Genomic DNA, 15,947 nt, shown 5'->3' with positions numbered 1-15,947 from the left:
TGAAAGAAAATTCTTTGACATGAAAAATGATAAATTTGTGAAACTTAGTAACTATTTTCTTTTAGAAAACTACAGTTACATTAAGTTTAAATGTCTTACTGCTTCCCAATTTTCTGTCAGGATTCTAACCTAGAAAATGCAGCTAGGTAATTCTTATGTTCTGCAAAATCATTTTTCCCAGAACAAACCAGAGTACCCTTGCTTATTTTACAGCTGGGGTATATGGCACTGGTACTTAGGGACCCATAGCAACATAGAGGGAAGCCAGTGTAGTTCTTCAGGAATAGTAAGATAATGTGTGTGTTTTCCTGAAACGATTACAGTTTTATTGCAATTAGTGAGATTTTTCTATTATGAAGACTTACTGAAATGTACATTGAGAAATACTTGGGATGAGGAACTTTATTAGATGCCTATATACATGTTATCTACCAGTAAGGAACAAGACTATGTCTCTCTGAAAAGGGGAAAGAATTCTTTTATAAAAAAGAGATCAGTTGCCCGCAGGCGTGGCTCAGTGATTGAGTGTCAACCAATGAACGAGGAGGTCACAGTTCGATTCCTGGTCGGGGTACATGCCTAGGTTGCGGGCTCAATCCCCAGTGGTGGGGTGTGCAGGAGGCAGCCAATCAACGATTCTCTATCATCATAGATGTTTGTATCTCTCTCTCCCTCTCCCTTTTTCTCTTCCCCTTGTACATGGCATTTTGGGAGTGAATAGCTGATCAATAAAAATATATTTAAAAATGAAAAGAAATCTAACACAACAGTTAAAAAAATAGATCAGTTATTTAATTGGGTTCTTCATAAGAAATCTAGAGCACCGGTTTGTGAGGGAAAAGCACATTTGTGAGAAGAGGCAGAGGGGAGGTAGCCCTGGAGTTGAGGAACAGCTTTGATTTTGGCAGGATGTACGAGTCCACGGCTTTCTGATTAACCTTGCACTGCTCTGTAATCTCGAATATTTTTCTTTCTCTGTTGAAGATCTCACCCTCCTGGTGTCTGGGCTTGCACAGCTTCTCCTTGAAGTAAGCATCAGAGAGATGTTTGGGGATTTTCACACCACGGATATCAATTTTGGTGGTGCTGGTGGTGGCGATGACAGATTTCTTGTGTGCTCCACCCTCTGATTAAGGGACAGAGGTCCAGTCACAAGTAGAAGGCCCCTGGAGAGCTGCTTCGGGGGAACCACCCTCTTGCCTCTGTGGTGCCCAGTGAAGATAAGCAGGATGGTCCTGGGAGTGATGCTGGCCTGCAGCTTTCTCACATGCCCACTGAAGGGTTTCTTACCCTGGCTCAGCGGCTTTCGGGGCACATCTTGAAAGCATAATATCTAGGCATTTTTGCAAAATTTTACCACCGTTCTTGTCACCACCAACTGGTTTTGTGACAATAGCAAGAACTTTCTTCTAATCGGGGATTTAGCTGCTAAATACTTCCTCTTGTACATGGCTTTTCGGGAATGCATAGCTGATCAGGACTATCTGCCAATCCCTCTGACCAGGACAGGGTTTCACATGCAGTGGGGCTTCCCGTTCTTAGGCATCTTGGCCTTGAGGTTGCACTTCTTAACCTTCTTAACCTTGCCACCAGCGTCAGCCTTCTTGGTTCAGGTTTCCTCTCCTTAGTACCTGTCTTCTCAGTCTTTTTCACCACCCTTGCAAGACAGGAGAGAGAGTTCTTACTTATGGAATACTTTATAGGTTTTTGTTTGCTTTAATATATTTTAAAATAGTTCCCTGACAATCTTCGATGAATGAAATGATGTTTACAAGATGTTTAAATTCAGTAAGCTTCAGTTTTTGTTCATAAAATCCACTTGTGATTTTGACCTACCTTGGACTCTGAGCAGCTTTCCTAACCACTGGTATAGAGAGAGAATTGGGGATTACAGGTTGCTTGAACCCAAACAAGATTCATTATTAACATTTTGCCTTTCTTGTATAATGAAACTATAGTAACAATGCTAGCGTAACCAAATTTGTTCTTATATGACTTGTCATGGATAATCATGTCCACTGTATAATGGTTTGCAATGACTTAATATATAATAACAGGATGGAGATATATATATATATATGAGATAGGAAACTTAACTCTGGGTTTAAGTCTCCTGTCTTGTAAAACCTGGTGGTTGGGTAGCTTTTATCACAAGCCTTGTAGTGTATAATTAGTTACATCATTGAGAAGAGGACATAGAAACTTCTGGATTGTGTGAAATCATATACTGTTAGTAAGTTCTTTGTTTCGTAGCAGTTTAAAATGGAGTTGTACACCTGCCTATTTTAAAGTTGTGGTTTTTGTTCTTAATTAATAAGACAGGCAACAATTCATTGTCTAAACCTGTGGACACTGGAGAGCTAAATTCACAGAGAAAGAGGAAGTGACTTAAATTATAATTTTGAAGAATAGATATGCAGTAGAAACATTTTGGTGTTTGATGATCTTTCTGTATGAGGAGAAAAGACACTTAGGGCACTAGTGTGTCTTATTTTCAAACATCTCAAAAGGAAAAAAAAGGATTTGGAAAGGTGCCATGGCTCTTTCCTTCTGATCTTGATTGGCTGCCTCCTGCACGCCCCCTGCTGGGGATCAAGCCTGCAACCTGGGCATGTGCTCTGACCGGGAATCAAAACGCGATCTCCTGGCCGGGCCAGGTCAGTATCTTGATGATAACAACTGATATTAATTCCATAAGCCAGAGGAAGCTATGAAGTACGAGCCATAATAATGGCAATTAGGAAACTAGGGCTGGGAGATGTTAAATAACTGACACAAAGCAGAGCTGAGGTACAGTAGACGGGTTTGTTGCCCTTTGGACCCTGTTTTGCTTACAGCTCCTACCTCTGAAAGCCAGAAGTAACATCATCATCTGTCTTGGTGTAAACTCAACCTTTATCTTGCTCATCCTGTTGTTGAAGGTACCCACTTAAGGGCAGCGGGAAGTACAAAATGAGTAGAAAAATGGTGAAAGGTCGGTGCTAGTTTGGATGATCTGTATATATGTGTGTGAGACATTGTAACATATAATACACACATAACGTCATTTGCATTAATATAAACAGTATGCTGTTATATGACATAGGAATCATCTGTGATTCCTCTTCTGCCCGTATTTTAACCCATCTACAAGCCCTGAATGTTCTATCTACAGACCACATTCCTAATTTATCCACCTGTCTCTGCCTCTAATGTTAGAACTTTAGTGTAACATTGGTCTTGCCTGAACTATTGCTCACTTGTAATCTTTCAGAGGGTAGAGTAGCTAGAGTGATCTTTTTTACAGCCTAAAGAGATCGTGTTGCTTTCCTGCCAAATCTGCTTCAACAGCATTTTAATTTAGAGAAAGTCCAACTGCCTACCATCTATCCTTGCTCACTGTGCTTCAAACATGCTGACTTGATGTTTTTCATACTTTCGAAGTTCATTGACATCTTGAGTCTTTGTACCTACTGTTTCCTCTACCTGGGTTGACACCTTATCATTTAGGTCTCAGTTCAAATGTCAGCATCTCAATGCAGCCTTCCTTGACTAATCTAGATACCAGCACCCCAATACTTCCTTATGTTATTGTGTTTTGTTTTCTTAATAGTTCTTATTATCCTTTTAGTGTTATGTTAATGGAATTGAAGTGAATCCTTTCCATCTATTTTGTCCCCACCAGAATGTGAACTTCTTGAGAGCTGTGCCTCCTGTGCTTAGAGTAGTGTACCTGGTATTTAGTAGCACAATTACAATTGATTGGATGAATAAAATTTTCATCTCTCTTTAACATTGTATTGTGAATTTCCCCCCCACAGTTTATGTATTCAGAACAGGAGTTGTGAACTCTTGATCCACAGTCCAGAACTGGCCTGAAGACACATTTTATCTGGCTTATTAAAAAGTGTTGTTGTTTAAGGTACAACTTATAGCAGTCAAATGTACAAATCTTAAGTGTACAATTTGATGAATTTCATGAATGTGTATACCTACATAACCACCTTTCATTCAAGGCTCGCTCATATCCTTCCCAGCCACTCTCTCTTTCCACAGGATAACTTGCATAGTTCATCTTTTTAATTGACTTCTATCTTTAAAGATTGGGAGATTTTACAAAATATTCAGAATTCCAACATCTTAAAAAATGGAAAGATGTAGCAGCAAAGGACCTGCTTTCTCTTTGGCCACAGTTTGTTGGAGCTGAGACGCAGCTGTCCGGTGTTGGCATGTGCTGTCCAGTGTGCCTCCAATCGTACCTCACCTCCTGCTATCCTGACCTTGAATTCAATTTCTAGTTGCCATTTATAGTTTCATTGCATTTTTATGAGGGAGAAATATTTATTTGTTCAATTACTTCTGTAAAAAATGCAAACATGAATGGTAGACTAAAAAAGGTTATTTGTTTCTTGGTCTACTTCATTCATGCGCATTTCTTGAATTTTATGTAGTTAGGCACCCTAATTCTACTTGGTTATGTTTAATGGTTGCACAGTGTCCCACTGCATAAATGTATCATGTATATAAACAGTCTCCTGTGGAACGTATAAGTTATTTCTGTTTTTATGATATTGTAAAAGAACAATAGATGAATATTTTATAAAAATCATTCTATTAGGATAAAATTTTAGAAATGGAATTTCTGATTAAAAAATATTTTTATTTTAAGAATTTTGATACAGATTGCCAACCAAATTGCTTGGTGGTAATATAAGTTCATATAATCTTTCTGGAGAGCAATGTATGGGAGTATTCATTTCTCTGCATCTATGTCAACATTGGGAATTGTAATGAAAAATAAAAGTTTTACCAATATAGTTTGTAAAAACAAAAAATGGGAATGCTGGCCAAGAATTTTTTCATCTTGTCTATGTATATATGAACATTATTTTATTTTAAAGGATATACTATAGAACAGTGGTCACCAGCCGGTGGTCCACGGACCACTCGTGGTCCGTGAGGTCAGACCGCTGCTATAGAACTATTTGTTACTATAATGCTGTACTTTGGATTTATGTTGTGAGTGAAATCATGTACCGTGTACTTTCTGTATGAGGTAATGTGAGTACGTCAGTATAACTGGAGAAGCCCTTAGCCTTATCCTTACACATGTGTCACAGACATACAGTAATTAATACTGAGTTCTACCATGTTCTTTATGGGTGTACATGAGAATAAATAACACAGTCTTTCCTCTTTGAAGCACATAGAACTAATTCTTACACATTGGTTTTATATTTGCTTTCATATTTTTAATTAGCTGCTGTTACTCTGTGACTTGCTTTTTAAGGAGATGCCTACATAGAAGTGTGACAGCAGCTGAACTGAATGTTTCACTGCTGAACTGGTTCCTCAGGTATCCTGGCTCTGGCAACTGCTATGGGAGATTGGATGACGGTTACAGATCCAGGTCTGTGTTCAGGTGACTGAGTTTAAAATAACTGTAAGCCAAAGTAGTTGTAAAAGTGATTATTTTCAATAAAACTATAAAATAATTATCACAAATATTGAAGATGTGACTAATGAGAGACACAAATAACTGTAAAATGTCTAATTTCCATCTTCAGTAAAATTATTAAGGAGAGCCAAGAATTGTGCCATAATTTGTGGGGTTAACTGCTTTGGGTGGATGATCGATCACTTGTTACTATTTTTGAGGAAAGTTTTATGCATTTGAAATAAATTCATTGGCTGCTTCAATACATTTCTCTGATATATTTCTTTAATTGCATAAACTTTGTATAGCCAAGTGACTTTTGTCTATTATTTTTAGAGGTCTAAAACTTGGCAAATTAAGGTAGCATATTGTAGCTTAACATGCCTATGAAGAGCACCACTTTATAGTTGTGTCTTTTTGGGGAAAAGTATATAGTATATAGTTTTCATATACTACCAGCTTTGTCTTAATTTGAAAATACTTAAGATATTTATGTAATTCAAAATCTTTGGTAATGGAGATTGCTAACTTTGCATGCATTTTAATACATTATTTACATAGTGCCTTTTATTCTTTCAGAAAGCAAAAACATCTCTCAACATACCTCAGAAACAAAGATGTCTCCATCAAGTCTATACTCACAGCAAGTGCTCTGTTCTTCAATACCTTTATCAAAAAATGTGCACAGTTTTTTCAGTGCCTTCTGCACAGAAGAGAATATTGAACAAAGTATTTCATATCTTGATCAGGTAATGGTGGTTTTTTTGTAAGAAGCATTGGTATAAATCAAGTTCTATAATATTGAAGCTATGAGAACACTTGTCATTACAAGTATATTGTTGTGCATTGGTCCAGGACCTGTATGAGATGTGTGGAGAGCCTTGGTGATCGCCTAGCCAGATACAAGGAGCAGGTCGGCCTCCCGTTCCCCGGGGGCTCCTCCACTGGGAGTCTCACCCTTACTTTACTGGTGAAGAAACCTGCCGCCTCGCTCTAAGCGACTGAAAAGATTCCAGTTCTCTCAAATTCTTTTTCTTTGGGATATTTACTGTTTCCTTAACTGTCATAGGATAGTTTTCTCAGAAAATATTTCTATCTTTTGTTTTTTTACTAAGTTTTGTCTGGTAACCAACTTTTAGAAAAACGTTTTGTCCTACCAGGAATTGACTACTTTCGGTTTTCCTTCATTATATGAAGAATCCAAAGGTAAAGAGACAAAGAGAGAATTAAATATAGTTGCTGTTTTAAACTGTATGAATGAGCTACTCGTACGTCAGCGGAAGAACCTTCTAGCTCAGGAAAATGTGGAAACACAAAATCTGAAACTGGGAAGTGATATGGACCATCTGCAAAGCTGCTATGCAAAGCTCAAGGTGAGAATCACGCCAACCTGCACTTCAGTGCCCTTGCTGTGCAATTGATGCTGTACATTTTCTTTGGCTTTATCACGTTTTAGAGTTAAAATTTTTTTGTTTTAGTTTTTTTAAAAAGTAAAAGTGGACTTAAAGTGATTTTTGCAAATCCACATACAGCTTCCTAATATCCCTATGGACAACATTGGTTTCATGAGCTGTTTAGTGACTTGCTGAGTCTGTAGGAAGTTAGCTTAGGAAATATTTATGTCTGAGGAAAATAAATAAAGATCCCCCCACCCCATTTAATCTTGCTTAATAAAGTAGATGCTTAATTTACAGAAGTCTTACTGTGAGAAGCTGCATCAGTTAATTCCAAGAAAAATATTCTAGAGGGCATCTGTGCCCAAGTTGCTTAAAAGCTCAGTAATGGAAGCAGGCCTCATAGCGTCTAACTCTAACAAGTGTCTGGGCTCTAGAGAAGACCACAGAAGAGTGCTTTTGCAAACTTGCTTGTTTCTCTGAACAAAGGAGACATTTCCATAGGGCCATTGACCTGTTACCTTAAAATACAAAAAATTTGTTGCCATCTTCTACTTCGCTTTCATTCTTTTATTTCATTATTTCATTTTATAAAAAAGTCTTAGTTATTCATTTATTTGAGAAGGAGAAGGAAGAAGGAGTTCAAAATCAGTATAGTGGGAACTTATATTATGATTATATATTATGAAGGATGTAATAGAATCAATCCATGGCAAAAATATTTTCTAAAGATGCTAATATTTTGGGTTTCCTTATTTGAGTTTGTGTGTATGTAAGTTTTGAATCTATATACTCCCACAGGATCAGCTTCTGTTTAGTTTTTCTCTTGTTGGTCCATGCCTCTATATTTTTCTTCCTCTATATTCCCCCTCCACCGCACTCCCTTCAAGAACAGATAACAATTTTTTAAAACTCATGCCCGGCCAGCATGGCTCTGTGGTTGAGTATCAATTTATGAACCAAGAGGTCACGGTTCAGTTCCCAGTCAGGGCACATGCCAGGGTTGCAGGCTCAATTCCCAGTGTGGGGCCGGCAGGAAGCAGCCAATCAATGATTCTCTCTCGTCATTGATGTTACCATCTCTCCTTCTCCCTTTCTCTCTGCAATCAATAAATTATGTTTTAAAAAAAACCCCACTTAATATCTTGAATCTCAAAGCTCTGTTGGAGAGTAACAGGATCTCTGCATGCAATATTTGAAAATCCTTTAGTAGGGATTGTGCAATAATGAAGTGGCCTGGAGTGGCCTATATGTGAACACTGGGCGTGTTTGGTAATTGATTTAGAGAAGATCTTAGCTCCTCAACAACACCTGCCCCTACCAGCCCATCAACGCCTAAGGCTAGTTTATGTTGTCTTCTAGCTCATGTGCAGTAATAACAGTATGTTCCCTCTTTAATATTTTTAGGTTTTTGTACATCCTATACGCCTCAGGGATAGAGATGATCCAACTGTGAATCTTGGCAGACTAGGGAAATGTGTGTGTGGGGGTGGGGGGCGGGTACTGGAGGGCACAGATTGTACCCTCCAGGCTTATTAAAAGGCTGCAAGTTGTGGATACTACTTTAATCTTAATCAGAGAGACCTATAGAAGGTCTAATGAATTAGAGTGAGTCAGAATTTTGAACCTTAGACTAAGATTTAAAACTTTTATATTTGGGCACTGTTGGCCAAGTGTCTTATAAGTAGCTGTTGAATAATTGCGTAATGATATTGGTAATTTGGAGCTATTAAGCCTTTTCTCTAAGAAGTAATCATTTATTAGGACTACCCAGAGCATGGAATATTTTACAGGATACCTTCTAATTTAGGACTTGACCTGGGTCAAATCAGATATTTTGGGTCAGCTGTGGACAGAAATGTGTGTTCAGTGGGAAGAGTTGCTGATCTATCTTTGAAGAGCTTCTAGATCTAGCATATGATTCATTTAATTTCTTAAGCAAAATATATTGAGTATGTACTAGGCATTGGGTTTCAAAGATGAGTGAACCCAAGCCCTGTTTGCAAGGAGATTGTAGTCCAGGGGAAGGAGACATATGAACCACAGTTACTTGCTTTACTGATTATTGTTGGTGTAGGCAGCAAGGAAAACGCTTCAGGGAGAGGTCACAGCACTTTATCTGAGATTTGAAGACCGCATAGAAATTTGCTAGTATTTGGAAAAGACATCTTAGGCACAGCATATAACCTGTATAAAAGCATGGAGGCATTGGAGCACATTTTACATTTAGGGAGTCATATAGCTCTGCAGGGACTGAAGTATATGACGCAAGATGAAGAGTGGTGAGCAGTGAGGCTGGGGTCCAGGCCCCAGATGATGTGAAAGGCATTGTGCAGAACCCCGGAGGCTCCGAGGATTGTAAACCAGAGGAAGATATCGTGTAAATATCAACCTGGCAGTAGATGGAGAAATTATGGGGGGGGGGGCACGGATTTCTGTTTGGAATGGAAGTGGTGGGGTGCTCAGGAAGCCTGGTGGAAAGGACACTGTAGCAGGCTTAGCAGTCCCTGACCATGGAGGTTCTGGACTTGAACAAAGATAGTATCAATGGAGATAGTAAGAGTGAAATAGGAAGACAGCTTAGAGGTAGAATGGGTAGAATTTCATGAAAAGTTGAATTTTGGAAATAAGTCATGAATATAAGATACCATTCAGGTCTCTGACTTGAGTTTACCAAGGATGGTGGTATGATTCACAAGAAATGCAGGAGGGCAGTGTAAGATTTACAGGGAAGACGATGAGTTCAGATAGAGTGTTGATAATGACTGAGGGAATCTGTCATCTGACATATGGGACATATCACCTGGCCCACAGGCTACAAGGTCAGCCATGCCAACATTTTTGACAACCTTAGAATTATCCAAGTTTAATAGTCCTACATTTCTGAATCTCCTTGAGATCCATTGTGTGAAAGTCATTATTTGTATCAATTATGACATAACTTGAGTGGCTCTGGTATTTTATAAAGAGGATTTTTAAAAATGCTCTAGTAGTTTCCTGCACAACTTGACACAGTTTCTATAAAAACGTGCAAAATGAATTGAAAACGGGCATCTTGCTCCATACTGATTCCAGGATCGCTGCCATTTCTCTCTGGGAAATCTTCAGTTTGCCGCCTGCGAGGGAGAAGTGGTGGCACGCAGTGGTCCCACCCTCTCTGACCTGAAGTGCTCCTCTCTGCTTGCTCAGCAGGCTTCCTCACACTTAGCTTTGAAGCATTTTTGGCTCTTTCTCAGAATGTGCTATAGAAGGTTAAAAAGTGTTAAAAAAGAATTTAAAAAAATATTCAGTGGAATAAAATATTCACTGCAATAAGTGAAGAGTCTTTTAAGGGATCCATTTTGAAGCTCTTTTGAATAGGCATAAAATTTTGGTACATAAATTAAATAAAATTTGATACTTAAATTTAAATAATTCGTAGGACTTTATAGTGTCGAGCTTTATAAGTGCTTTAAAAACATTTTGTGTACCTCTAAAATTCATTTGTAGTGAACAAACACTAGTATGTATTGCTTGTTTTCACTAATCTTTCAAGAATTCACTTGTTCTGAAGCTATGTTAATTGTAATCAAAATTGCACATGAATGTTGTAGGAACAACTGGAAACCTCCAGGAGAGAAATGATTGGGCTTCAGGAAAGAGACAGACAATTACAATGCAAGAACAGGAATTTGCATCAGTTGCTGAAAAATGAGAAAGATGAGGTGAGTTGTCAGTTATTATAAAGTTTAAGTGATTTTTTAAACGTAATTTGAGGTGAACATAAGAGCCACTTCACTTTAAAACAAGCAAGGACACTTTATTCATTCTGTGTCAAGCTGGATGGCGGGCCTCTGTGTACAGTACTGCATCATATTTAACTGGGTCAGGAACCCTCCCCACAGTCCCCTCTGCCACGTGGATCCATTGGCTTAGGCTGGTTAGTCGTGGCTCGTGGCAGCCAGTGTCCTCTCCCACCCACCCTGGGTGCACAGGCACCGTCACTTCTTCTCGGGCACACGGTGCTCTGAATGCAGGTCATTTATTGCCTGCCACACCTGTGCTTCATATCTGGCTGCTGCCTCTTGCACCCTCTTAAATATTGACTTTGTTCATCCAGTCGAGCAATTAATTAACTGAACACAAGTGATTGTTTAAAAACACAACTCACATTTAAAAATCTAATTTATGAGGCTAAAGATGTTATAATTCTAATCTCATTTCTACTTTAGTGGTTACTTAGTATTTGGACCTATAGAGTTAATGCCTTTGAAATTATTTTTAAATTTATGTAAGAAGAAACCATTATGTTTTTATTGCTGTGCAGTTTGATCCTTGACCATGTGATAACTAAAAATAGAATACTTAGTATAATTTCAGTGTTGTATATATTGTTTTAACTATAATTAAGGACTGTTAGGGGAGCATATTTATTTAAGGACCTTGCAGTGATTTAGACAATTATTTTACCATATTTGATTATTTAATAGTATATATAGTAAGTGGTTAATGATGTATCTTAACCCTAAGGTTGCTTATATACTTACTTGAGTTCTCAGAAAATTTTGACTTGATCTATTGATTACATGTAAGTGATTTGAAAATAGTTCACCTTCAGTAAGGATTAAGTTAAGCATGATCATCTGTAGCGGGTATTAAGGATGTCTGCGTAGCCTGGCTAGTGTAGCTCAGTGGTTGAGTGTCGACCCAGGGACCAAGAGGTCACCGGGTTCAATTCCCAGTCAGGGCACATGCCTGGGTACAGGCTCCATCCCCTGGGGGGCAACTGGGGGGAGGTGTGCAAGAGGCAGCTGATCTATGATGTTTCTCATCAGTGTTTTTATCTCTGTTCCTCTGCCTTCCTCTCTCTCTAAAAAAGCAATAAAAACATACTGATATATAAGAAAAAAGAATGTCTATGTAGCCCTCGCCAATTTTTCTCAGTGGTTAGTGTCAGCCCAAGGACCGAATGGTCTCGAGTTCAATTCCTGGTCAAGGGCAAGTACCTTGGTTGTAGGTTCCCCAGCCCAGTGGTCGTCAAACTGCGGCTCGCGAGCCACATGCGGCTCTCTGGCCCCTTAAGTATGGCTCTTCCACAAAATACCACGTGCGGGCGCGCACGTACAGTGCAATTAAAACTTCGTGGCCCATGCGCAGAAGTCAGTATTTTGTGGAAGAGCCACACTCAAGGGCATTTAATAGATACTCAGCAAATTGAATCGGATTCTGCTGTTTGTACTTACTCTAATTTGAGAACTGTTTATGGTCAGAAAAAAATGAGCCTGTTTACCTGCTGCCATGAACTGAACCATGGCTAATCTGCCTTGTCACAGATTGATAAGGAATAAAGTGATTCAAGTCATTCCTATAAGGAAGTCACTATAAATGATCAGGTGCATTCTACTTGTTTCAGATGAAGCTTTAATCACTAACATTTCCATAAATGATTTTCTGGCTTCTAAGTGATCAAGAGTTATATATGCAGAGTGAAAGGTGCCGAACAGCAATTTTCAACTGGTGTGCCACAAGGATTTTTAAAACATGCAGTACCTGACTATTTATTTAGTCAGGGGCACTGACCTCTTTCCTTAGATTGTCAAATAAAAAATTGTGCAACACAATAATAGTTGCCCAATGTGAATGAATCAAAATTATACTCATTTTTTGTCAGATCAGCCAAAAATATAATATTTTTAGTTGTGTGCTACAGAATTTTAGTAATTAGTTGATGTGTGCTGAGATGAAAAAGGTTAAAAATCATTGGTGTAGAAGATAATTTAGAAAGTTAGCAACGATGGAAATTTCAGAATTAAAAATAAAAGTTTGATGTGATTCGTTTAAATGATATTTTATTTTAAAATATATGTTTTTTATTGATTTCAAAAAGGAAGGGAGCAAGAGAGAGAGAAACACCAGTGATAAGAGAGAATTATTGATTGGCTGCCTCCTGTGTGCTTCACACTGGAGATCAAGTCTGCAACCCAGGCATGTGCCCTGACCAGGACTTGAACCGTGACCTGGTTCATAGGTCGACGCTCAACCACTGACCACACTGGCCAGGCTAGATGATATTTTAAAGAGTGATTTCCAGTGGTTATGGAGAAGCGAGAATAATCCTAGAATTTTTTAACTATTTTATGGGGAAGTGAATGCTAGGACCTTTTTTCTCTTTTGAATTTGTGAATTTTAATTGGGTTTATCAATCCTAAAGGGACACATTTGTTAGAAATTCTTTTTTCAGGTACAAAAATTACAGAATATCATTGCAAGTCGAGCTACTCAATATAATCATGATATGAAGAGAAAAGAACGTGAATATAATAAACTAAAGGAACGTCTACATCAACTTGTTATGAACAAGAAGGATAAAAAAATAGGTAAGAAGTGGCTGGCTAAGACAGAACAAGAGGAATAAATAAGCTAATACTATGTTAAGAAATAAATGTAAAAGCATTGAGCACTGTAATTCCTGAAATATTATTTTCATGCTTAAACAATTTTTAAAGATGGTATATGTCCATATAAACTAGAAATTGAGGCAACTGGTAAGGGAAAAAAGAGGTAATTTTGCTTTGCTTATTACTTGCATATAAGAATTGCATTTCTTGGTAACATGGTAGGTGTGGATTAATCCATAGAGGAGAAATAAGCCAGAGAACACACTCTAATCTTCCGTAATAAAGAACCAATAATATTAAAAATCAGGATCAGTTGTTTAGATCAATAGAAGTATGCTTTTGAGAAAATAGTTCATCAGACTAATAATTTGTCAGTTTGAGTTCCCTTAAATTGAGTTGTGCATTTTGAAACAACTATTCAAGAGGATGAACTATGAAAGTTATGCTTATATTTGTGTGGACTAGTATTTTTTTAATTTATAATTTACTTCATGCCAATATATGAGTAATTTCAAGTAAACAGCATAGATTGAGAAGCAGATGTATACATACACAGAAGTAGAGTACACACATAGTCTCTCTGGCCTGATGAGATTCAGGGGACAGGGAACGTGTGCGTTTATTTATTGAAGCATGGTTTCTAGTGGACAGTAGGCGGTCCTGTAATCTGTACTGTACAGGCGCACCCCTAAGCTGTCTTTCTAAACTGAACTGGGACTTGCATACAATAGCTGACGAGCAGATGTTTCCATCTGTCACCTGGTGGGCTCTGTCTGCTACCATCCAGCGATCAGTGTTGACCGTATCACTGTCATGCTGTATAGCAGAGGTGTTGCAGCTTTTCAAAGATTTTTTTATTTTTAAAATCATTGAAAAATGAAAGTGTAATAAGCAATTAAGACAAGGATGAAAATCTCTAGGTATTCTGAGGTAATAAATCTAAAATTGCACTTGGACACTCATTGGTTTTTAAGGGTGGTTAACCGTGTGTTCATTTATGAAGGAAATAAAATTAAAGGATGAAATGCTAGAAGTATAAAATGTATCGCCTAGTTAGAGAAGTTGATTAAAAATGTTACTCTGGTGATAGAGCCCTTATTTTATGGGGGGGGGGGGTGGCTGTTTCACCTTATCCAAACCCAGTTGGAAGTGACAGGTTCATAATGATTTTATCAGTTCTAAAATGACAACTTACTCCCATCTTTCTTCTTATGTCAACTGCTTCCAACTCCGTGTGGTGCAGACAAGGCATTAATGCTGGCACAGGGCTTCCCGATTGACTCCTTTACCGATGCTGCTGCTACAGGGCTTGGCAAACTTCTTCTGTAAAGTTCAAATACTAAATATTTTTGGGTTTATGGGGTCTAACTGATTCATCTCTGCCAATGTAGCACAAAGGTAGCTGTAGACAGTATATAAGCAAATTGTATGGCTGTGTTCTACTAAGACTTTATTTATAAAATCAGGCAGTCAGCATGTAGGCCCTGATGATAACATTAATGATAATAAGATAACATTTATTAGGTATTTACTGTGTTAAGTGCTTTAACATTTCTTTTGTTCTTCACAACTTCTCGTTGGTATATACTTTCACTATTACCTGTATCGATGAAGAAACAGGCTCAGCAGTTAAATAACTTGCCAAGATCTCATGATGAAACCGTAATTTGAAATCTGGGCTGATTGAGCCCAAAACAAAGTTCAGTCTATATACCAGGTTGACTTACGTCCTTGATGCATTATGGAATGTATTAGGGTTTTAAACACTTAAACGTGTGTGGTGAGGATTGGTTTGTTTTGTGTTCTTGTAGCTATGGAAGTTTTAAATTATGTGGGGAGAGCTGATGGAAAAAGAGGCTCTTGGAGGACTGGTAAAAGTGAAGCAAGGTAAGGTCCAATTTAAATTGATAAATTCAACCGGACTCTTCTTTCTGTGCTGCATTTTCATACTGACAGTTTCTTTTTCAGGAATGAAGATGAAATGTATAAAATTCTCTTGAATGATTATGAATATCGTCAGAAACAAATCCTAACAGAAAATGCTGAACTTAAGAAGGTTCTTCAGCAAATGAAAAAGGAAATGATTTCTCTTCTTTCTCCACAAAAGCAGAAACCTATAGAAAAAGCAGATGATAGCACAGGAACTGTAAGTGGCTCTTCCTTTCAGATTGCTAATTAGAACTGCTGAGCCCTGACTGGTTTGGCTCAGTGGATAGAGCATCGGCCTGCAGACTCAAGGGTCCCAGGTTCGATTCCAGTCAAGGGCGTGTACCTTGGTTGCGGGCACATACCCAGTGGGGAGTGTGCAGGAGGCAGCTGATCGATGTTTCTCTCTCACCGATGTTTCTAACTCTCTATCCCACTCCCTTCCTCTGTGTAAAAAGTCAATAAAATATATTTAAAAAAAAAAAAAAAGAACTGTTGAAGCAACAAACAGGTATTCTCCATGGGGCATTGTTGATATTTTGGACAGGAGACTCTCTGCTATGCTACCCCAGTCACCGTGACAACCAAAAAAATGTCCATTTCCAGATGTGTCCTGGGAAATTGATGGAGATTATTTTCTGATGACATAATATGTGCCAAACACTGTCATTATTTTTATAAGCATTGTGTCATTTCATTCTTCTTATAATTTGACTAGAGGCCCGGTGCACAAAAATTTGTGCACAGCCTGGCTGGTGATCAGGGCCATCTCACCCAGTCCCAACAGGAGACAGGGACCAGGTGAGGTTGGCTGGGCTGCGGGGAGGGGCCACG

General features: G+C 38.3%; 1 protein-coding gene and 1 pseudogene across 3 annotated transcripts in view; one reads left to right on the top strand and one right to left on the bottom strand.

Moving 5' to 3' along the window:
- SSX2IP (synovial sarcoma, X breakpoint 2 interacting protein) overlaps nucleotides 1-15,947 on the top strand; it is a 36,676-nt gene that overhangs the window by 4,238 nt on the left and 16,491 nt on the right. For 2 of the 3 annotated variants that reach the window (XM_015572121.1, XM_015572120.1), the window contains exons 2-8: nucleotides 5,270-5,401; nucleotides 5,996-6,165; nucleotides 6,577-6,789; nucleotides 10,404-10,514; nucleotides 13,031-13,166; nucleotides 14,999-15,074; nucleotides 15,156-15,333. In XM_015572121.1, coding sequence (XP_015427607.1) covers nucleotides 5,359-5,401; nucleotides 5,996-6,165; nucleotides 6,577-6,789; nucleotides 10,404-10,514; nucleotides 13,031-13,166; nucleotides 14,999-15,074; nucleotides 15,156-15,333 — 927 coding nt within the window. In that variant the 5' untranslated portion in view covers nucleotides 5,270-5,358. The remainder of the gene's footprint in view (nucleotides 1-5,269; nucleotides 5,402-5,995; nucleotides 6,166-6,576; nucleotides 6,790-10,403; nucleotides 10,515-13,030; nucleotides 13,167-14,998; nucleotides 15,075-15,155; nucleotides 15,334-15,947) is intronic. The other variant, XM_006776248.2, reaches the window with a different exon arrangement.
- On the bottom strand, nucleotides 816-3,393 carry LOC102759633 (annotated as a pseudogene).

The sequence above is a fragment of the Myotis davidii genome, unplaced genomic scaffold (assembly GCF_000327345.1).
Source record: "Myotis davidii unplaced genomic scaffold, ASM32734v1 scaffold162, whole genome shotgun sequence".
Classification (NCBI taxonomy): domain Eukaryota; kingdom Metazoa; phylum Chordata; class Mammalia; order Chiroptera; family Vespertilionidae; genus Myotis; species Myotis davidii.
This window is presented reverse-complemented; position numbering and strand designations above follow the sequence as displayed.